Below are 23,582 nucleotides of genomic sequence, written 5' to 3' on the forward strand. Positions count from 1 at the left end.
GTGCTGAATCTACAGCTCAGGTGCAATATATTTCAGTAAGCCACCAATTAACTGGCTTAAACATTAGTTGTTTCACCTGTAAAGTCACTATAATCATGTTGTATCACTAGTATAAAATTTAATTATTAGTTATAATCTCTGAGACCCTAAGATGATGGTTGCTTTGTAAATTCAGTGTTATACCACAACAGCACTAAGAGAAATTCCAAGATTCCCACCATAAACACACAGTACAAAAAGTTGTTGACTTACATTTACATAAACTTTTTATTTACAAAATTATGACTTTAGATTTCAAACTTTTCTCTCTGTGTCAATCAGGATTAGATTCAGTTGTATATGAGAGAAATCCTATATAATGGTAGATTAAATGAGATGGAGGTTTATTTTTTTCTTATGTAAAACAAGTCAAGAGGCAGGCAGTCATGGCCTGTTACTGCATCTTCCTGATGTCATCAGGGACATAGGCTCTTCTATCTTTCCTTTCCATTATCTTGGCTTCTACCTTTAAGGCCACATCTTGGTTTTAGTTTGGTTACTGCAACTCCCACCATCAAGTACATGTGTTCTTAGGCAGCAAGAAAGAGAAAGAGAAAAGGACAAAAGAGGCTGGGTCTGCTGCTTTTATAGAGCTTTCCCAGAAGCTCCTCCCAATATTTCCATTTACATCTCATTGGCTACCCCAGCCATAATAAGGCTGATAAATTTAGTTGCATGGAAGGGTTCATTGCATGGAAGGGTTCATTCATTTAGTTGCATGGAAGGATTCATCTACACTATAGGGAGGACTTGCTACTAAGGAATAAGAGGATGGATAGCAGGCTGACAAGTGGCAGCAGTCTGTGCCACACTTTTTTCCCCCACTCTTTTCCATGTCTTTCTAGAATGTTGTAGTCACCTATTTTTCATTCAAAATTTAAAGCAATGATCGGATATCATTGCTTTATATCTGACATATCAAATATATGTCAATTTAGTTAACTTTTATGATATAATTCACTAATATAACAAATATTTATTACTCCTTCTTCGTATCAGCCACTTCCATAAGCAAAGGAATGAAATAATGAACACATTCCTGCCTTCTCAAAGCTCCCAGGATATTGATTCAGTAAAAGGACGATGATTAAGTATTATAAATAATGCCCATTTCGAACGGGTTACCCTTTAAAATATAGCATTACTATTTAGGTAATCAACTACATGTACTATTTTAGTAGAAAAATATACTTTTATTTATCAGATGAATAATTCTATAGTTTTGAGATACTTGATATATACTTGAAGACAAATTTTGGATATCAATATCATGCAATGCATTCTTCTTGCAAAACAATGTAGTTTTTGTCCAATGATAAAATTTCAGGCGAATATATTAATATGGTCCTTTCACATAAGACAATTAAAAATAGAGCTAAATCCAGGTTTTCCAGAATTTTTCATCAGAAAGAACAAGGAGATATTACTAGAGGGAAAGCAGATAAAATAAACAGTAAAGAAAAACTATAAATATTTAGCTGTATTTTTCAGGTTAAAAAAATCAGCTAGAGAATATTCTTTCATAAGATAGAGGACCTGTTCAACATCTTGGTACTAATTCATTTTTTGAAAGTGCCTAGATATATTTTTAAGAAACTAAGAATATGATACAATAATAACAGGTTGCTATTGTGACAGTATAAACAACAACTCTTATTTTATTGCCTTTAACACACCAGTTGACCTGTATTTTATTTTGGGCATAGGATCAAGTTAAAATTGACCAGCTCAAATTTCAACTGGCTCCAGATTTCTTCAATTGGCTCCAAACTTTTTTATCTGAAACATTCGGAACATATGGAACATGCTATATATAGAAGAATGGACAATATTTCTTATACCACTTGTCTAAGTTAAGGGAGATTTGTCTCCTTTAAAAAGGAAAACAAAAGTCCACAGAACACTTATTTTAACAAAATAGAGCTAAAATTTTTTGACTCATTTAAAAACCAATTAGATCTGAGATATTATTTTTAAATGAATATTAGTCCCCCTCATCCAGGCAATGACAATCTATAGTGTTGCCACTTAAGATTAGTTTGTATCTTCTAGAGATTTATATAAGTGGAATCATACAGTATGTCTGGCTTCTTTCACACAACAAATTATTTTGATTCATCCATATTGTTACATGTATCAATAGTTCATCCTTTTTTATTGCACAGCAGTATTCCATTATGTGAATATATAACAATTTGTTTATCCATTCACCTGTGGGTTGTTTTTCTTTTTTTGGCTGGGCTGTGCGGCTTGCAGGATCTCAGTTCCCCAACCAGGGGACCAGGGATTGAACCCAGGGCCACTGTAGTGAAAGACTGGAATCCTAACCACTAGGCCACCAGGGAATTCCCTTCTTATTGAGTTTTGAAAGTGCTTTATATATTCTGGATACAAGTCCATACCAGATGTGTAATTTGCCAATGTTTTCTCCTAGTCTGTGGCTTGTCTTTTCATTCTCTTAAGTGTCTTTCAGAGAGCAGAAGTTCTTAATTTTGATGAAGTCCGATTTGCCAATTTCTTTTCATTCATGGATCATGTCCTTCAGAGATGTATCTAAAAAACCGTTGGTCACAAACCCAAGGTCACAAAAATTTTCTTCCGTGTTTTCTCCTAAAAGTTTAATTAACAGTTTTAGATTTTATATTTAGGTCTAAGATTCATTTTAAGTTCATTTTTCCATATGGTAAAAGTATGGATTCAGTTTCATTTTTCTCAAATATGAATATACAATTGTTCCAGCACCATTTGTTTAAAAGATTAAACTGCCTTTGTATCTTAGGCAAAAATCAATTGACCACGTGTAAGTCTATTTCTGAGCTCTCTTTTCTCTTCCTTTGATCTCATTGTCTACCTTGATGTCAATATCACACTATCTTGATTACTATTACCATTTTGCATTCCTACCAGCAATTTATCAGAGTTCCAGTTGCTCCACATCCTTATTAGGACTTGGTATTGTTTTCTTTAAATTAGTTTTTGTGGTAAGTGTGTAGTGGTATCTTACCATGTTTTTGATTTGCATTAAAACTGGGTTGTTCTCCTTCTTACTATTGAGTTTCCCATTTCTTTTTAAACTTAATTTTCCCTAATTTTCTAAACAATACCCATCTTGGGTGCGTATCAAGGCCTCCATGTTGTTTTTCTTGCTTTTTCAAATAAGAAGCAAGCTTGCAATTACTGCAAGTAGACAGTCTGCCCCAGAATGTTAGAAGGCGTTGGCTTGAATTCAGGCCAAACTTTGGAATCCCCTTGAGTTCCTCTTTCTCTCACACCCCTTACCTGATCTGTCAGTAAATCTTATCAGTTTTACCATCGAGAATTCAATCAATTTCTCACCACCACTCCACCATCTTCTCTTGCTCTGTCTCTGTAATAGCTTTCTAACCAGTTTCCCTACTTGGGCCCTTGCTCAACTTATATCATTTTGCAACACACCTGCCAGAGTGATCCTTTACAAAAAAAGTTGTTTGACCTCCTCACTCCTCTGCTCAAAACCTGTTAGAGGCTTGTTAAAGTCAAAACCAAATTTTTTATTATAGCCTACAAGACAATGATCTGGCCATGGCTATCTCATCTATTCCTCTCCTCCTCAAATGCAGCCTACAGGCTTCCTTGCACCTGCCTCGAGTCCTTTCCTTGCTGTCTTCTGCATGAAAAGCTCTCCTGCAGATTTCTCCATTGGTACTTTCCTCATTTCCTTCACTTCTCAATGACATGTGAGCCATTTTCTTTGCTTACTCTATCTAAAATGGCATGCACGCACACTCATACACACACCACCCCTTTCTCTGTTGTTTTACTGGTGCTAATTAACATAACTACTGAATAACAGCTAATACATCTAGAGCTCACCGTGTTTTAATTGCTTTATATATTAATTTACTTAATCCTCAGAACAACACTATGAGTTAAGCACTTGATCTAATTTTTCCAGAAGAAGCTGGAAAGCAGCGGTTAAGCAACTGCCCCAAATCACACATCCATCAAATGGTGCAGCAGGGATTCCACCCCAAGAAATTCGATTCTGGAGTCTGTGCTGTAAAACACTACACTATTCAGGGCTGCGTTTCTAATTACTTTGTACTGTTTGTGTTCTGTGTGCCCCCAATGGAATGTAAGCTGCACGTGGGGGAGCTTATTTTGAAAACTACTGCTGTTCCCGGGGTAGAGAGCACTGCCTGCTTGCTAGCTAGTCCCTCAATAAAGGCTGAAATGTGGGCTAAATTATAACTCGAAAAAAAATCGCACCCAAATTTCAAAAGGGTAGGTGGTCCCCGTGAGGCGCAAGCGGGGCGATAATACGGAACACAGACCACACCCCACCTACCGGAGTTAGAAGAGACGAGAGCCCACGCAGGAAGTTAGCCCGTAGGGCTCGTTCCGCCCCCGCCCCCGCCCCCGACCCCGCCCCCGCCCCCGCCCCCGCCCCCGCCCCCGCCCCCGCCCCCGCCCCCGCCCCCGCCCCCGCCCCCTCCCGGCCCCGCCCCACAGAGCGCGCGCTGCGATTGGTCTCCGTGGCTTCGCCCGTCCTGGTGACCCCGCCCCGCAAGACCCGCGCAGGCTGACCCGGAAGCGGTTGTGAGGCGCCGGCGCGCGGCCCAGCTCCTTTTTCCGGTCGGCGTGGTTTGAGGGCCGAGTGTTCTAAGTGCTCCAGCCTTCGCCATGAGCGTCCCGGCGTTCATCGACATCAGCGAGGAAGATCAGGTATGCTCCCGGAAGGCGGATGCCTCCAGGGTGGGGTGTAAGGGAGGCTCAGAAGTGTGAAGGGCCGAGTCGGGGCCGAGCCAGGGCCGGGCGAGCGGGACGCCGCTCCGCGGAGCCCGCCCCGGAGCCGAGAGCCGCGGTTCAGTCCTCCACACCTCGGAGTGCGGAGGCCGCGAGGCAGGGGCGCGCGTTCCTGGAGGCCTGGGGTTGCCCGGCAGCCAGCACTCCCAGTGCTGGGCCCGGGGCCTGACGGCCGACTTCCTGGTCGGCGTCGGGACTCTTCCAGCCTGGAGTCACTGCTGTCTGTCGACACGGTACTTTTTGACTCATTGCGGAGGGTATCTGCTTCCGTCCTCCAAATGCAACCACATCCGGAGTGGGAGGTGGCGAATCTTTAGACGGCGTAAGCGGTTCAGGGAAAAATAATTTGGTACTAAAGATCAAAATGGCTATATTATTATTGTGACCACAAGGGCACAGATGACGCCTATTTTATACGTAGGCCCTATTTTACATTCTTACTTGAGCAAGAGTGAGAGTTCTGTAACCTGAACGCATAACGTCAATTCCATCCTCATACTTTGAGGCATACATTTGGTGAACAATCTTAATATTTTTAAATTTTCTGTTTGGGGTTTGCTCTTTGGTTTGCATGGCTCATGCTTCTCATTTTCCCCATAACAAAAGTTAAACTTTAGTTGGTGGGAGTTAAACTAGAAATGATTTTCTCTAATTTTGCAGAACTGAAAACTATTCTGTGAAGTCGTTAAGGGTTGTCATTTTGTATTTTTCTGCTACTCCACTAACATGGAAATTCTGGTTTCGATAGAAGAGAAAATATCAATACTAGTGTAAGATAACTTTTAGAATTGCAGATGTGATTCCCCCCCCGCCCTTGGTAGAAATGCAGACCTTCAGTCCTGAAGAGCAAAGGAAGAAGGGGAAAGAAAAATGGGGGGAAAAAAGGCTAGGCAATGAGTTGAGCATAATTAGAAAAGAAGATGTGGAAGGAAAAAAAGGCCTATCTGAGTAAGAATGGAATCACGTTATCAGCAATTGGCTATTAGGTGACTGAAAAAAAGTGGTTTTTTTTTTTTCTAACATAGAAGAGGGTTTGTAGATGCAGGAAGTTTTTGTCATTGATTATATTAGTTTTAAAGTGTCATTTCTAGTTAGGTTATGCTAATGTTCTTGTTTCACAGTAAATAGGTGACTGCTTTGGGAGTTAAACTTTGATCATATTCTCTGATTAGAGTTAAGTGGCGTTTAGAGTCCTTGTTTCCTTTTCTTTGCTTTTACCACTCCATAACCACCTGTGGCCAGTAGGGATGACAGATGAAAACAATAAACTGTTGATTGAATAGTTTGCTTTGTGGGTACAAAGCAGAAACTGAACAGATGCCTTTGTGGGGTAGGGGGGAACCATACCATGTTTCCTTCATAGAGAAATATGCAGTGACGTTTTTGTGCACTCTGATATGGTGAGGTTTGTTTTATGAAATCTTGTTTATGATACCAATTCATGTGAAGTTACTGTGTTATCTGAAATGATAGCACCATCAGAGCAACAGCTTTAATACACTTAGGTAGCCAGACATATTTGTGGGTTTAGAAATGTGATGCCTACATATTTACTAATGGTATCCCTACATCTCCATTTCAGTTCTTCATTTTATTGTCTTAAACACTGTTTGCATTCATGTGTGGTTGCCATAAATACCAAGTCCTCAGAAGAATAAGTTGTTAAATATTATATATGCATTAGAGTAGAAAATATTTAAATATCTGGATGTAGTACTATAGTTATGTTTTTATAGATCCAAAAGTGCTTTCTGATCCAGGTATGCATTTTAAAAGAGTAATTACATCGTAGATGCTATTTGATAGAAACGTTTTATTCAAGGTGACATTCAAAGGCATCACCTTTTTATCTTTGTGTCTCCCACAGCACTTATCTTAGATAGGTCCTCAAACATTTAATTAACGAACGATTACTTTCTTGCCAGGGTAATGTCTGTAACTTTTTAAAGTATTGTGTTATGTAGACCTGAGAGCAATAAAACTTCTTTAAAAGAAATCAGATCAGTTATTCCCTTCCTCCACTCCTCCTCCCGAAAAAAGCTTTGTGTTATAGTAGAAAGGTTTTTGCTGTATACTGGAAGTCCAGCAGGATATATAGGTGATATGAGGGAAATTTGACAGTGATCAGTGTGGGTTATAGTGGGTCTGTGTAGCCACTTGTTGACGAAAACCTGTGGGGCTGTGATGGTGGATGAGCTGGGGGAGAGGCACTTTAACATAATTTAAAGTTATCATTAAGTGCTGTGTTTACATTTTATTTTTTTAGAAATACGTCAGAATGGTTTGAAATCTTGTGATTTGTGATTCATAGTTCGTTTTATAGATATATATAGCAACCCTATTTGATTCAACAGGCTGCTGAGCTTCGAGCTTATTTGAAATCTAAAGGAGCTGAAATTTCAGAAGAGAACTCAGAAGGTGGACTTCATGTAGATTTAGCTCAAATTATTGAAGCCTGTGATGTATGTCTGAAGGAAGATGATAAAGGTTTGTCTTTAATTTTTTGTAATATTATTTACTAATCATAGAGGACCTACTTTTAAAACTTTCATGTGAATTATATTTGTTTTGTTTTAGACCTTAGAACTTTTAAGCACTGTTGTTTTTAATCTTTGCACACACTTTCAGTTTATTCTCATCTGTTTTACTCATGAAATAAGCCTATTTTGATAAAACATCTTTTTTACATGTTTTTTGAGTGTTATTGCACACGGTAAATACTGGTAATTTCAGAATGAACTGAAGGAAAAAATGAATCTTTTCTTTTCATAAGGTTTAGATTAATATGAGATGGAATACAATTTCAGGTAATCTAAAAGGTGATTTAATTATTTGGCTGATTCCCTATTTATTGAGATAAAATGGGAAATTTTGAAAATTGGGAGTCCTAAAATCTCTGGTTAAGGTTTGAGATTAAACTTGGTGTACAATTAGTATCTTGCTAGTAAAATTGAAACTGTATACTACATAGACATGTAAATCAGTCTTCTGTTTTACTGGTTGAAAACCAAATCTTGGGTAGTAACTTCATCCTTCAATAAAATGTGTGAGTTGCTTTCTGAATGATAACTATACAACAGAGCTAGTTTAGTTTGAATTCATGTGCACCGTGTTTTTTAGTATAATGCACACCATTGAAGGAAAAGTGTTCTTTAGAACTGCTTTACAGTAGCCAGAGTACCTTTTAAGTGTTTTATGTTTAATGGTCTTTGGTGTATTAAAACACTGGAAATACATGTTTAACAAGATACATTAAATACTATAATATCACTGTTGTGTCATCCATACATGTGTAGATGTTGAAAGTGTGATGAACAGTGTGGTATCCCTCCTGTTGATCCTGGAAGCAGATAAGCAAGAAGCTCTGATTGAAAGCCTGTGTGAGAAACTGGTCAAATTTCGGGAAGGTGAACGCCCATCTCTGAGACTGCAGTTGTAAGTTAAGAACTGGAAGAGGCCCAGTTTTTCAAGGGGCTCTTCATGTTACTGTCATTTAATGGTTAAAAGCAAGAATTCTAGAACTTGACTGTCACCTGTGACTTTTATTGGTGGTGTGTCTTTGGACAAGTCACTTAACTCTCCTGTGCACCATTTCCCTCCTTGTAATGTGACATTCTTAATAGTATCCCTTTCAAGTTTGTTGTCAGAACATATAATCTCAATTTAGTTACCGTAGTTACTGATCTCCATCATTGTTTTATTATTTGTTTGTTAACCAGGCTAAGCAACCTTTTCCATGGGATGGATAAGAATACTCCTGTAAGATATACAGTATATTGCAGCCTCATTAAAGTGGCAGCATCTTGTGGGGCCATCCAGTATATTCCAACTGAGCTGGATCAAGTGAGTTACCATGTGAAATACTTGTTCTGCTTATAAGAAGTATAGTTTTAGAGCTCAAATAAGCAAATATGTCTTCTAAATGTTATCTTTTAAATTGTGAAAATATGTTCACTGTGTCACTAAATTTTCTCCTTTTTGTCAATCTCGTTGTAGGTTAGAAAATGGATTTCTGACTGGAACCTCACCACTGAGAAAAAACACACCCTTTTAAGGCTACTTTATGAGGCACTTGTGGATTGTAAGAAAAGGTATTCAGAATTAATGTACTGACTTAAAACATAATGGCAATGTAAGCAGTTGAGACTTTTTTAAGGACAGGTAGGATAAGTGATTTTGCTCTACTTCGTTCTCTAAGGAGTTGGTATAAATTTCTTTCTGTAAATTTCACCTACTAAATTAAAGATAGCTGCAAAGTTTAAAATAGTCTTTCCCATCTTTAAACTTTTTAAAAAGCAAAACTTGCTTTTGTTCTAAAAATGGTACAACTGTTAATCCCAAAGCTGTGTGTAATATTAGACTAAGTTATTTAATGGTGCTTTGATGTCTTAGTATAGGGTAGTGCTATCACTTTTGTTTAATGGTGGTGAGAGTCTATCAGTCATAGTCATAGTCAGAGTCTCTTAATATATATAACAGTGCCCCTGAGATGAAATTTTGCAATAGACTGTACTAAATGGTACTTAATTGTGCTTTTGCAAGGTCTTGAGTTTCTAATGCTTGTCTTCAGCCCAGCAAACTTCATGCCCAAAATATTTATTCTTCATCCAGTTTATGGATGCTACCAAATGATATATTTGGCCCAGTTTTTAGAATTAGGGTTGAAGGATAATCCTGCCATTTTGACCTGGCTTTTTAATTTCTCTTTTCACATAGTGGTTAAAAACTTTTAGGAAGAGTAATCAGTCTTCAGTTTAGTTTTTCTTTATTATTATTACTTTTTGCGGTACGTGGGCCTCTCACTGTTGTGGCCTCTCCCGTTGTGGAGCGCAGGCTCCAGATGTGCAGGCTCAGCGGCCATGGCTCACAGGCCCAGCCGCTCCGCGGCATGTGGGATCTTCCCGGACCGGGGCACGAACCCGCGTCCCCTGCATCGGCAGGCGGACTCTCAACCACTGCACCACCAGGGAAGCCCTTCGGTTTAGTTTTACTGCACAATTTTTATAGTTGCTTTCAGTGCTCGGGTGTTTAATATATTAGAGACGATCAATAAGATTAATGTTTCTGTTATGTTAAAGTAATGTAAAGTTTTTGCAGATCATTTACATTTAACAATACAGGAGGAAATTATATTTTTGTTGTGAAAGTTGCAGCGTTTTATTATAAAAGAAGTTAAATAGGGAATCTTGCATTAATAGCCTATTTCATTTTGTATCAGTGGCTACTGTCTGTTACATGCTAGCACACTTGTGGCAGCATTCTAGCCAGTTGCCAGTAACTGTTAAGAGTAGGTAGTCTTATATTGGACAGTCTCAAATGGGGAGGGCATAAAAGCTATTAGAGAAAGAGTCCATATTTTAACATATGCTATAAATGTGCAGGCTGTGGAATAAAACTACTGGGATTTCAAACCTTGGCTTTCTTACTTGTATATGACACTAAATAAATCTCTGTACCTCAGTTTCCAACTTCAGAGTGGATATAATAGTAGTACTTACCTCATAAGGTTGTTGAAAAGATTAAATAAGCTAATGTACACATGAAGTTCTTAAAATAGTGGTTTCCTTATTGAGAAAGCACTCAGTAAATATTGGATATTTTATTCCTATCATCCTTTTCATTTTTTCAAGCTCATCTTTAAAAAGTTAGTCTGCGCTTCCCTGGTGGCGCAGTGGTTGAGAGTCCACCTGCCGATGCAGGGGACACGGGTTCGTGCCCCGGTCCGGGAAGATCCCACATGCCGCGGAGCGGCTGGGCCCGTGAGCCATGGCCGCTGAGCCTGCACGTCCGGAGCCTGTGCTCCGCAGCGGGAGAAGCCAGAACAGTGAGAGGCCCGCGTACCGCAAAATAAATAAATAAATAAAATAAAAAGTTAGTCTTTTTTCTGGTACAGTAATTTAAAATGATGAGTGTTACTGTTTCCCTTTGAATGTCTAGTGCTTATCAGAGTTGATGACTGCTCATTGGATGATTTCTCTAATTGCTGTTTAGTAGATCCTCAGTCTTTTCTGTGTAAAAAGGAAATAACTAAGGTAATTACAAAGAATTACAAAGCTAATTCTCAGAGAAATTGAGATAAGACATCATTACCCATCTTGTGCTCTCCTAGACATACCCTAATGTTAACATATTAGGAAGTGTCTGCAGCATTTGTCACAGGTGATCACTCTTTCCTTCTTGAAACACTTCCTTCAGTTGGCTTTTGGGGCACCTGTCTAGATTCTTTGCTTCATTCACACCTCATTTGTGGCTCCCTCCCTTCTTCGAATCTGCTCAATTTATACCTCATCAGAAAGGCCTTCTCTAGCTATCTGTAAAAATAACAGTATTCCCTTACCCTCACATTGCTTTTTTCCCCTCATCCCTATTTTATTATCGGCCCCACTACACTTATTACTAACTGACATGCTATATTTTCATGTTTATTATGTGTCAGTCCCCTCTAGAATGTAAGTTTCCCAAGGGCAGGAACTTTTTGTTCATTATTAGAACAGTGTCTGACACAAGTAGGTACTTAGTATATAAGTGCTAAATGAATATTTCTGAAAAATGAACATGTTGCAAAAGCAGTGGATGTAAGAAGCAGTGACTTAAGGCAGTATGAAGTGGTTTATGGAGCTAGAGTGTATGCCCTTCCCAGAGGCATTCAACCCGGGCTTCTCTTCTGAGCTTCAGACCCTTATGTCCAACTGCTTTCTACCTGGTTCTACTTAGATGTGGCCCATAATTGCCTCAAACTCAATGTGACCAAAATGAATTTATCGTTTTCTCCCTCTAAATTAGTTTCTGTTTTCCTAAGCAAGACATGTTGAAGTGGTCTTCTGTTTATTCTCTCTTCAGCGGTTTTGTGAAACAAAACTTTCAGCCTATCGTTCTGTAGGTTTACATTTTCTTTAGCATACAGTACAGAATTCTTAGTTTGGCATATAAGTCCTTTCTGACATGGGCTCCTGTTTATTGCAGTAGCATGGGCTTGGTGAATGTGATAATAATCCTCTTGCCATTTTTGTATGGTGCAGTGACAAACCACAGAAACTTTGTTTTCTTTGTATAGATATTCCCTCCCTCCATTTCTCTCCCCCTCTCTCCCTCTTTCTCACATACACACGACCCTATACCCTTCCTCTTGGTATATCATACCCTAGACATAGTGAACCTGTGTCAGCTGCAAAAGCACCCATGCTCTTTCCCAGTCTGGACCAGAGGCTGGTACCTGTTTTTATATGGCCTACAAGCTAAGAATGGTATTTACATTTTTAAGTGGTTGACAAAAAAAATCAAAAGAAGGAGGATATTTTTTGAATTGTGACCATTATATGAAATGCAAATTTCAGTGTCCATAAAATTTTATTGGAATGCACCCATACTTATCATTTATGTATAATCTGTGGCTGCTTTTGCCTAGACTTGAGTTGCGGCAGAAACCAGATAGCCTGCAAAGCCTAAGATAATTATTGTCTGGTGCTTCATGGAAAGTTTGCCTATGTTTGGTCTAGAACTACACTCAACTCCTTTTCTCTGCCTGAAATGCTCCTGCCATATTTACAGCACCCTGTACTTTTATCGTGGCGCTTCACACGCTTGGTTAAAAGGTTTATGAGGTTTTAGGCTCAGTGAAGGCTAGGAACCTTGTCTGTCAACCATTGTATTCCCAACCTGTTGGTAGTGATGGGCCCTGAGTTGATGAATGCTACCTACACTTAAGGAACTAGGGAAGGATGCTCATTCAAATTTCTGTCATGCTGCTGATTTAAATTTTAAGATTTGGTTTTTGTCTAGTACACAGAAAATGGTCGTTTTGTTGTTGTTGTTTGGCTTTTTGTTGGTTGTTTGTTTCTGCTTCTAAATAGAATTCTGAGAGTTGCCTTGCCCTCTTAGTAAGAATGCTTACGTTTATGGGTGCCCCCTTCATGATTTTGTTTATATTGATGGTTGATGAGTGCAAATTGTGTAATATCTTCTGAGTCCTCATTATATGTCGGATATTGTGCACTTTAAATGGACCATTTTATCTGATCTTTGTGAATTCAGATTTCTTTAACTGATAAGATGTATTAGAGTGAAGTATACTATGGTTGTTAAAACTGGAAATTGTGCCTATGCTTGCATGTGGTGCAAGATAATAATTTAATTGAATCCTGGTTTTGTGGGGGAGTTTTAGAATATCATTTAAGTTTTTAAAATAAATGGTATAGCTCTTACTGATTTTACCCAGGTTGAATCCAGATGTGGGGGGAAAGAAGGGCTTTTAGAAAACGAAAAAAGGTGGTGGGGAACTGTTAAGCTTTCTGTAACTGGCTGAAGATTCATCAGTTTAAAGGAAGAAATGAAGGGTGAAGATAAACATTTACAAAGAGTTCAGATTGAGAGAATGCATTTAATTATTTTGTACTTTTCGCTGCAGTTAAAATTGATCATCTACATAATTCTAAGGATGATTCAATTGGAAGGATATCATTAGTGGAGTTATTTAAATATCTGGTGTTGGCTCAACTTCAGCTGTACTATCCCTACAGTTTCTCAGACACAAAACCTTTTTCTCACCTAGGGCTTTTTTTTTTTTTTTTTTTTTTTTTTGGCTGCGTTGGGTCTTCGTTGCTGTGCGTGGGCTTTCTCTAGTTGTGGCGAGCATGGGCTTCTTGTTGCAGTGGATTCTCATTGCGGAGCACGGGCTCTACATGCACAGGCTTCAGTAGTTGTGGCATGCGGGCTCAGTAGTTGTGGCACACGGGCTTAGTTGCTCTGTGGCATATGGGATCTTCCCGGACCAGGGCTCGAACCCGTGTCCCCTGCATTAGCAGGCGGATTCTTAATCACTGTACCACCAGCGAAGTTCCTCACCTAGGGCTTTTATACCTGGTCTTCTCTGCCTGGAAGCTCATCCAGCCCCCACCTTCTACCTCTAGTACGTTTCATGGCCAATTATTTTACATTCTTTAGATCTCAGCTTACATGTCATTTCCTCAGAGAGACTTTCCTTGCTCATTCTATATGAAGTAGCCTCCTCTTTCCTGTCTCTGCTCTTGTTACTCTATTACATCACCATTTATTTCCTTTATGGCACTTACTTGTTATTTTTCCTTAGTCGTCTCTCTTTCCTCCTAGAAGGAAAGTTCCATGACTTTTTCCATAGTGGAGGACTGTGTCTCTGGGTCACCATTATATGTATCATCAACACAGTACCTGGCACTTAGTAAATATTTTTGAATGAATGGATAGCAGTAATGATACTGTGAAATTCCTAAAGCTGTATTTCTTTTTAGTGATGCTGCATCAAAAGTCATGGTGGAATTGCTAGGAAGTTACACGGAGGACAATGCTTCCCAGGCTCGAGTTGATGCCCACAGGTAACGTTAAACACAGTGTTCCAGTGATGACTGTCAACAGGGTGGAGGTGAGCTACACCGTTCAGTCATATAGCTGAAGTCATGTTTGCATCTACCAGTGATCCAAAGCCATTTGATACCATGTGCGTTATGAGGATTCTAATGTAGATACCAAAATTCAAGATTTGGTATTGAAAGAAACCAAAGAATGCATGTGAAATAGCCACATGGTGTTTGCTGTTTGGGGTATCGCTGCAGTGGGGGTTCCCAACCTGAGTAGTAGAACCTAATCTTGGGTTGATTTTACCTTAATACTAAGGTATGTAGATGGGGAAAGGCTGGTGGCTTTCTGTAAAAATTAGCCCATTGCTAATGGGAATGACTGCTTCAAACAGTCCTAGATCTATTTAGTAGCAATAAGAATAGAGTCAGTTTTTTAAATCTATGAAATGGAAATTATGATCACTTCTTTATAGGGTTATTCCATCTTTGATAAAATGGGCATGATAATACCATATGTCTCTCAGGGTGCTGTGAGGATGAAATGAAGTAATACATGTTAAAGCACTTACCTTAGTGTCTGGCATAAACAGTAAAAAAAATACTGGTGCTGTTTTATTCTTTGATTACTTTGGTGGTGCTTTCTCTCCAGCTGTTTTTGTCTATGGTAACTATTTTTAAATTAATTTTATTTTTGGCTGCGTCGGGTCTTATTTGTGGCACATGGGATCTTTGTTGCCACATGTGGGATCTTTCATTGGGGCGCATGGGCTTCTCACCAGTTGTGGCACGTGGGCTCTAGTTTGCGGCACACGGGCTCTCTAGTTGAGGGCACAGGCTTAGTTGCCCCATAGCATGTGGGACCTTAGTTCCCCGACCGGGGATCAAACCCGCAGCCCCTGCATTGGAAGGTGGATTCTTAACCACTGGACTACCACGGAAGTCCCTCTACGAGTAATTTTATTAAAATGGACATCACTGATAGATTTATTGGCCTGTTTTAAGCCCAGTTTTGTAGCTTTTTTAATGCAGTGTATATTGAACTCATAGATATTTCACTTGATTGAATATATTTTTGCAGTCTGCAAAGGCAGTGAAAAGTACCTGAATTTCAAGACTCTGAGCTTGGGTTTTTGTTTTCCAATTAAGGTGTATTGTGCGAGCATTGAAAGACCCAAATGCATTTCTTTTTGACCATCTTCTTACTTTAAAACCAGTCAAGTTTTTGGAAGGCGAGCTTATTCATGATGTAAGTAGTTTATCTTTAATGTTAAAAATATTTTCTCCTAAATCTAACATACTGAACCGTAACTCTACTTCTTTGTATTAATGAACATGACTCTTAGAGAAATCTAGAAAGAGAAGAACTATATTCATTTTTGTATCAGGAACAGACTGAAATTTAGGACTAGAATTCAGCTTTTCTCCAGCCACCAAACACATGCCTCCTGTTCTTCCTCCCTTTCCTTCATCTCACTTGCCTGGCCATTATGAAATTAGAGAATACAGATTTCTTCTTAGTATATAGTGTCAGCTGTCCCCAATTAGAAAGATAAATCTGATATTTAAAAAACAGATGAATGTACTTTTCAAGTGCAATTATAAATACATTTTGGATTATTTCTATTTGTACTGTCATTTCCACCATCTTTTGGGGTAGATCGTTTGGAGGACACTGTATTTACTGATTCTTTCATCTAAATGAGTTTTAATGAAAGCAAATTTAGATGGTAATTTGATCAAACAGATTGAAATTTCTGCTTGAAGGAAATGTGGAGTCTTGTTGCTGGGAGTCAATATCTTAAAAGTATCTTGAGTATAAATGTTAATTCTATATTGAATATTGTATCTTTGTCTTTTTGTGTTTATCTGTATAGCTTTTAACCATTTTTGTGAGTGCTAAATTGGCATCATATGTCAAGTTTTATCAGAATAATAAAGACTTCATTGATTCACTTGGTAAGTTGTGGGGATTTTTCTTTGGAGGGGTAGAGAGAGAGAGAGGAATGAAAGATCCAGCAAATATGATCATGGCCTTATGTGTAGGTTACCCTAACCAGTGGTGTAAAAGATCTTATTCCTTAGATGCTCGGTGATTTACATTTTTGGTACTTCTTTTAAAAAGCCATAGTCACATTTGTAGCAAATAGCTTTTTTCCCTCTAATATAGTCTTTTATACTTGGTTCTCCCCCCACCCATTAACAAATTATAGAAGTATATATATATACTGTGTTGCTAAGCACATCTACGTGAAGCTGAAGATAGAGTTAGAAATGGAGTTGTGATTTTGTGTGATAGGAGAAATTTTCCTAACTACAGTTTGTTGAAGACAGCATAGTAAGTTTAAGGTTTATGATTTTTATCTTGGAGCTTTCTTTCTAGACCAACAGAGTTCAGTAAATGTTGCCGAATTGAGTCTTATCCTCATTGAGCAAACTGCATAGTATATATTCAGTATTTTCCTTCTGGAGCATGTTTTTATCATGCTAAAATTAAAAAGGGAAAACTTAGAAAATCTGTAGTTGAACAGGTTTAAATTGTTCTAAAATTACCCATTTTTTGAGAGTGAAGTCAACTGAAGCTAAGGTGCTTTGTTTTTCTACTGGGCAATAATCAACACATTAGAGACTAGTTATATTTTCCATATTAAAATTGAATTTAGTTTTCCTGGTTGGTTGAAGTGTAGATAAAGACTACATTTATAATCTACTTTGATTATACTATTAGTCCTCAATTTGGTAATCGTTAATTCCTGTCACCTGTAAATTTTGTGCAGCCATTGGAATTGGGAAGATTGAATTATTCTGAACATAATAAGGCGTTTGAAATACACCAAGATAAAGTAGATGCAAGTGTGTTTGTGTTGAATGCTTTGCCAGGTGCACTAGACCCAGAAAACCACATTCTGTCCCAGTTAATTTGTTTCCTGGCATGAAGCTATGTGATGGAATGTTAATGTCAGCAACCTCTTTATTTACGCACCAAAGAAAAAGGAGTAGTAATTAACACTTTGACACTCCCCCATTGATGTGTAATTGACTGTTTCAAAGGAGCACTGGTTCATAAGCTATTGCATGCATTAAAATTACGTTTTCTATATTGCAGCATTTTAAGACAGGGGTCAGTGACAATGCAGAAATTGCTCAATGATGCACATTTTTTTATTACTGCATTAAGGTTTTGACATATTAGTAATGAATAAATGTTTCCATAAAATTAGATTTTTTTATAACTTTAAAATTGAAATATGACACAGAACACTGTGACTTCCTCTTTGAAGGTAATATTCTACTTTCATGAAACAAAGCACAGCTTCCTACAAGTCTAAACTCAGACTTCACTAGCATAATAGTTTGATTTTGAGAACAAGAGTCCTAAAGGCTTTAAGTTTGGTTCTGTTTTACTTTAAACATCAGTTTGAAATGTTTTTAAATGTAGGTTTCTGCGTGTTAGATCATGGTTTTACATAATTCATTCTAGAAACAATCTTCATTCCTCTAAGTTTTTTGATTTACGGTAAGCTTGTCACTGCACAGGGCGTAGCAGTAAAACAAATCTAATTTCAAGAGTATTTTAAATTATATATTAAAAATTTTAGGAGTTTCTATCATTTTATCTCATTAAAAGAGGACTAAATATGTCCATTGAACTGGTAATGTTAAGGAATTTTCTTATATTGCCAAATATTGAGAAAAATCTTTAGTATTCTCTGTGATAGAAAAAACAATAGAATTTCTGTGCAAACCAGAAATCAGATTCCCTATTTTGCCTTTTGTTTCCCGCAATCTGTGCAAATTAGCAACCATTTATTGGAAATTTGTTTGTGAAAGATGTTTCTGGGAAAACATCTTACTAAATGTTTATTTTTGGTTTTTAGATGTATTAAACATTTATTACAGCTGAAAGTCTGGTTACAAATGTCTAGGTTCCACAGGTGGCATCAGTTTATCTCAGAACACTTATTAACACTGACAACTTGGGCCAACAGTAGCAGTATCTTGTGTCAACTGAATTGCCCTAACATGTCCACATGTAATCTGGTGTTATCCAGTTGCTACCTTCTTCCTTCGGAAAGTTAATCAGCATCTAATTTGCATTTGTTAATTAGGGTTAATGTGCACTAATTGATTTTTTGATGCTTGTAGATTTCCATTAAACCTGGTTAGCAGTACTTACTTGGGTACCTCATTCATTTGAGTTATGGTGATCATGTTTTTGTTGAATCTGTGCCAAATAGAAAGCCTGCATCATAATTACAGCTAATTAACAATTATGTCCTATATTAATGGGCTTCCCTAGTCTTCTGCTAATATTCTGAATGTTGTAAATTTTAAATGTGCTTAGAACTTTTTTAACAGTACAGACTTGATTGAGGCTCTTAATTACTAGAGGGTACGTGATTGGTCATTTGCTGAGTTTACAGAAGTTGCAAGTTTAGAGAAAAGGAACATGTTAAGTATTTCTAAATTAACTTTAGAAACTTGTTTTTGTAATTAAGAAATAGCATCAAGTCAAGTATGTTTGTGTTATAATGCAGCTTCTATTTAGGAATAGGTGATTTGGATATTCAGGATTTGTAGGTATTTGTATTTCTAGTTATTTATTTTATAAATGAACTTCTTTTCTAGGCCTAGTACTGCCACCTTGTTATTAAAAAGTAAATCACTTAATCTCTTTACTCAGTTTTATTGTTTTTTTTAAAGTGAAAGGATCGGGACTAGGTAATTCATTGTTCCTTTAAGGTTTAACAGTTGTTTGTGATCTGAATAATTGTAGCAGAATGTTTTATTAGAAATTATAAGGCAAAATTTGATTATTTGTACAGTTTTTCTACTTTTGCCTTAAAAAGAACAGGTATCACTGTTAATTTTATCTAGTACTAACCATTTCAAACCTATAAATGTTAAATACACTTCTGCAGTTTTGATTTTTAAGTATTAAGTCCAAAGTGGTCTAAAGGGAAATGGAATATTTTCATAAGTGAATGTATATTAAAATATTTTAAAATTCCATGTTTGCCAGTAACTCAGACACAGAACAAATAGTAAGTAGATAAGGAATCTTGTGTTTAAATGGAGAGCTATTAGTAAAAGTAAGTTTATTCAATTAAATAAGAATGTTCTTACGAAATGTACTTTGTATACTTTATCTCCTAAAATATATAAATAAATATTAAAAATGTAAAATGTATAAAACTTAGGGCCTAAAAATCCCATTTTATAGCTTATTCTTAACTTTGAATCTATCACCTGTGGCACTGAAGCAATAAAGAAATGTAGTTATAGAAAAATAATTTTAACTGCTTCATAATTTAATTATGGGGTTAGTTTATGGTTTGTAAATATAAGCTTTGTGAAAATTACTCTGTATAAGTACCCAAACACAGTGACTTCCACAATTTTACACAAGAGTTGTAATCATGCAGGACTGTAATTAGTATGGATACTAATCTGGCTTCACTACTGTGTTACTCAGGCCTACTACATGAACAGAATATGGCAAAAATGAGACTACTTACTTTTATGGGAATGGCAGTGGAAAATAAAGAAATTTCTTTTGACACAATGCAACAAGAACTTCAGATTGGAGCTGATGATGTTGAAGCATTTGTTATTGATGGTAAGGCAATTGGAACATTTTCGTTTTTTCCTAGAATTTCTCTTCCTACCCCATGAAACATAAGATTTTTAATCTTGAAACTGAGCTTAGTAGATTAGAAGATTATATTTGTAGCATAGTGAAAGTTCAGTGGAATATAAAGAGCTATGTGGTTTTTGGTGTGTGTCTATTCCTTGAAGTCATGTAGAACAAAGACATTTAGGCAGTATATCGTAGTGGTTAAGAGCCTAGATTTTAGTATTAGACCTGTGTTTGAGACTAGGTCTTCCAGTTGTGAGGGTTAAATGAATTAATGCAGGTAAAGCACTCAGCTCAGTGCCTGGCACATAGTAAATGATCTGCAAATATTAACCATTACCAATTTTTTATGATTGGCCTAGAAATAGCACCTTCTTCCTCAATAATTACATTATAAAGTGGTTTAACTGTTAATTAGGACTTTTAAGATTAATAACATGTATTATAATATCTTAAGAAACTAGCCCCGTTTCCCCCCCCCCCCCGCCCCCATGTGATTTCAGAGAATGCCAGAATTCTTAATGAAAACTGTATGTGATATTTAATATAGATAGGCGCAGCAACCAGAGGACAAATTCATGGCCTTCCTTTTGGTTGCATTACATTGCTGGGCTTGTCATTAAATTCAAAGAGCCAGTTTGTAAAATAATGTTGGAAAACTGTAAAGTTTTATTATGATTTACTTGGTCACAGTTTCATACCTTAGGCTGTTTTCCTTGGGAATATTCCATATAACATGTCATGTAAAACATCTTTTTTTCAGCGGTAAGAACTAAAATGGTCTACTGCAAAATTGATCAAACCCAGAGAAAAGTAGTTGTCAGGTAAGACACTTAATACTTTGCAGCATTTTGTAGAACAATTTATTCTATTTCACTTAGATGTTTAGAGAACCAAGGTGGTGTTAGCAGTTGACTGTAGTTAAATAGTTGCTATTTATCATAATTTTATTAAAGTTCAGACTGAATGTGATTAGCTTATTTAATGAAAGAGTCCTATTTTCCAGCACATTTCATTTAATGGCTCAGTACTGGCTAGAATATTAATGACTTCCGTGTCTGGTTTATGTAGTTCAGGAAAATAGATGGTTTAGGATCAGTATGGCAAATAAAGGTTTTTTAAAAAATAAGCTTCTAATCATTCTTACAACTCTACATTATGTCTTCTGTGTATATTTAACCTTGCTTTTAACTAGATAGAAGTGTGTAATATTGTAAAAAAAAAAAAAATACCAGAGGATAAAAGGTTGAGTAATAACTTTGTTTTTAATTTTTCCAGTCACAGCACACATCGGACATTTGGAAAACAACAATGGCAACAACTCTATGACACACTTAATGCCTGGAAACAAAACTTGAACAAAGTGAAAAACAGCCTTTTGAGTCTTTCAGATACCTGAATTTTTATGCTATATAATTTTGTTCTTTTTGGAAAATCTAAATCATAGTAAAACATTATAGCCTGAAATCTGACTATAGTCTGGATAGTTATTGTCTCAAATTTAAAAGAAATCACAATCTTCAGGGCGTACAAAGCAATAGATTACAACGGGTCACTACGTCTGTTTTGTATAACACATAAGTGTATTCTGTAAGGAAGGGTTTTGGAGTGTGCAGCAAGAGCTTTGATGAAAGAGTATATGGAGGAAAGACACATTTAATTAAGGGAAACTGAATGCTAACATCAAACCTTGCAATCTTCGCTATCTTAAATGAAGCATTTACTGAGAGAAAACGTTAACAGTAACACAGTTTCATCACAGAAAAAGTTGGAAAACTGACTACAGCTATGAAGTTTTAGATGTAACAGTCGTGTTCTGGTCTAAACCACATCAATATTTCAATTAAGTCAGTTCACCACTGAAAGCATTTATCAACATTATTTTAATCCGTTTTTCCTACCATCTCTTCTGCTTTTCTTTTTTTAGGTAGGTTGTCATTTTCGGAGCTTAGAAACTTTTCAATTTCATTTATTTGATTTGTTACCAAGCTCTGCCAGTCATCTTCACCAGTAGAAGACACAGCCAAACCACTGGTTTTGATCTTGATTTCCTGAAAATGGCTTTGTGGCAGGGTTGATTTCAGAGGCTTTGTTTTCACCTAGGAAATACCAAACTTGTTTTACCACTGAAATTTTTACTCATTTTCTAAACAATCATCAAGTTTCAAGAAAATCCTTAAGCCTCTGCAATTATGAGTATGTGATAAAAGCTACCGTTTTCTTGGCTAATTTTCAACAACTACCTTAGTAATTTTGGCACCAAAAAACTATAAAATGTGAATCTGTAGGCTTATGTAGTAGCTCTTCAAGATCCCTAGTGTATTCCAGGAATACCACAAACGTTTCCTTAAAGGTCTTAAGCTTACATTGAAAGAAAACATTTAAAACAATGCAGATAAAAATCTGTTTTGTCCTCTACTCCCCTTCCCAAACATGTCTATGTTTTGTAACTTCTATCAATCAAAGCCAGGGGAAAATTTAAAATGCTAACGAAAGTGAACTGCCATATAAAAACTGCCTTTTACTTCATGTTTCCTCTTACGCTTCAGAGCGCCATTGTTGGAGAAACAGGAAAGAGCAATGAGGTGTTTGGAAGCTGGCATGTTTCCAAGGCACCACATTGGGTCGTACTTCTAATACCATGTTAAATAAGTTTTCCATTTTAAGGTTTCTTCTGATTATAAAATAATTACTGGAAATTTAGAAAATAGAAGTGTAAAGAAACTAAAAATCACTAGTAATCCACTATCCAGAGAGATCTGTCAACATTTTGGTATTTGCTATTAGTCTTTCTATTAGTGTATTTGACCATTCTATAGAATTTTATATCTCGGTTTTTCCCTCTGTGAGTTGTTTCCTAGGTCATTAAAGTTTCTCATAAGCAAATATCAGTGGCTGCAAAATACTTCTTATGGATGATCATTTAACTATGCTATTGTTAACATTTGTTTCCAATTTATCCCTATCATCAAAAATTAATTTCTTGAAAAAAATCTTTTATGGACTTACCAGATTCTCAGATAAAATCCTCTGTTGAAAGGGAATATATTTTAGAGGTATGGAATAGGATAAGAATTAGATTAAAATTTCCCAAGATTCCAGCCACCATCAAACATTTTGATGTAAATATTCAGGACTCCTCTATATATATACACTTTCAAAAAATTTGTATCATATTTATATCATTTTCTATGTTGGGTTAAAAACATTTTTAACATTTCCCTCTAGAAAGAGCATGGCTCCATCATATTCCATGTTCCATAATTTAATTAATATACTTAAATATACATTTAAGTTGTTGGAAAACATTTACTGTTATAAATTAGGCTATAATGAATGTCATTTGTTCATAAGTCTTTGTGAAGATCTTTGAGTACTGCCTTACATTAAAATCTTTCCCAGTCTGGTAAAAATGGCATATTTGTAACATTGTGTTGTCAAAGTGAGATTATATAGTAATAATTTTTAAAATGAGTTTAAATGTTTACATTTAACCTCAGTTTCCTAAAGGGAACTTTTGGATTGCTCTCTTTGGTTCCTGAGAATTCTAGTCAGCCGCCAGTCCCCTCAGAGTCTTAGCCTCTGATCCTTAGGGTAATGCTGGGTTCTTATTTGTCTGATTGCCTATGTTCCTATGAAATAACAGATGAAAAAAGTATCAGCACAGGACCACCAAGAGACCTTAAGTCGTTTAACTTTTGTGGGCCTCAGTTTTCTCATCAGCTTCTTTTAGTTAGAAAATGCTGTTATTGTAAAGAGTAACATAATAGATAAAAATGCGCATAAATGTATAT

The 23,582-nt window shown here is 36.7% G+C and overlaps 2 protein-coding genes and 1 long non-coding RNA gene across 4 annotated transcripts in view; 1 reads left to right on the forward strand and 2 right to left on the reverse strand.

Annotated features, from left to right (window-relative positions):
• Positions 1–1,211: 1,211 nt before the first annotated feature.
• Positions 1,212–4,743, reverse strand: LOC141279373 (uncharacterized). Of its 2 annotated transcripts, none has more exons than XR_012333498.1 (2): positions 4,606–4,743; positions 1,212–2,649 (listed from the first exon to the last, which is right to left on the reverse strand). It is a non-coding gene; the product is annotated as an uncharacterized lncRNA (long non-coding RNA). The 2 variants fall into 2 exon arrangements; XR_012333497.1 differs by lacking the exon at positions 4,606–4,743 and adding an exon at positions 4,367–4,434.
• EIF3M (eukaryotic translation initiation factor 3 subunit M) lies at positions 4,605–21,260 on the forward strand. Its single transcript, XM_004329804.4, has 11 exons — positions 4,605–4,743; positions 7,179–7,311; positions 8,121–8,259; positions 8,544–8,667; positions 8,821–8,915; positions 14,088–14,171; positions 15,300–15,399; positions 16,028–16,109; positions 19,627–19,770; positions 20,552–20,612; positions 21,067–21,260. Exons 1-11 carry the CDS (start codon positions 4,702–4,704, stop codon positions 21,185–21,187), a joined length of 1,125 nt encoding a protein of 374 aa, XP_004329852.1. The 5' UTR covers positions 4,605–4,701; the 3' UTR covers positions 21,188–21,260.
• Positions 21,261–21,671: 411 nt separating this feature from the next.
• CCDC73 (coiled-coil domain containing 73) overlaps positions 21,672–23,582 on the reverse strand; it is a 103,121-nt gene continuing 101,210 nt past the window's right edge. The window contains exon 17 of the mRNA XM_033861715.1: positions 21,672–21,887. Coding sequence (XP_033717606.1) covers positions 21,672–21,887 — 216 coding nt within the window. The remainder of the gene's footprint in view (positions 21,888–23,582) is intronic.

The sequence above is a fragment of the Tursiops truncatus genome, chromosome 8 (assembly GCF_011762595.2).
Source record: "Tursiops truncatus isolate mTurTru1 chromosome 8, mTurTru1.mat.Y, whole genome shotgun sequence".
Classification (NCBI taxonomy): Eukaryota; Metazoa; Chordata; class Mammalia; order Artiodactyla; family Delphinidae; genus Tursiops; species Tursiops truncatus.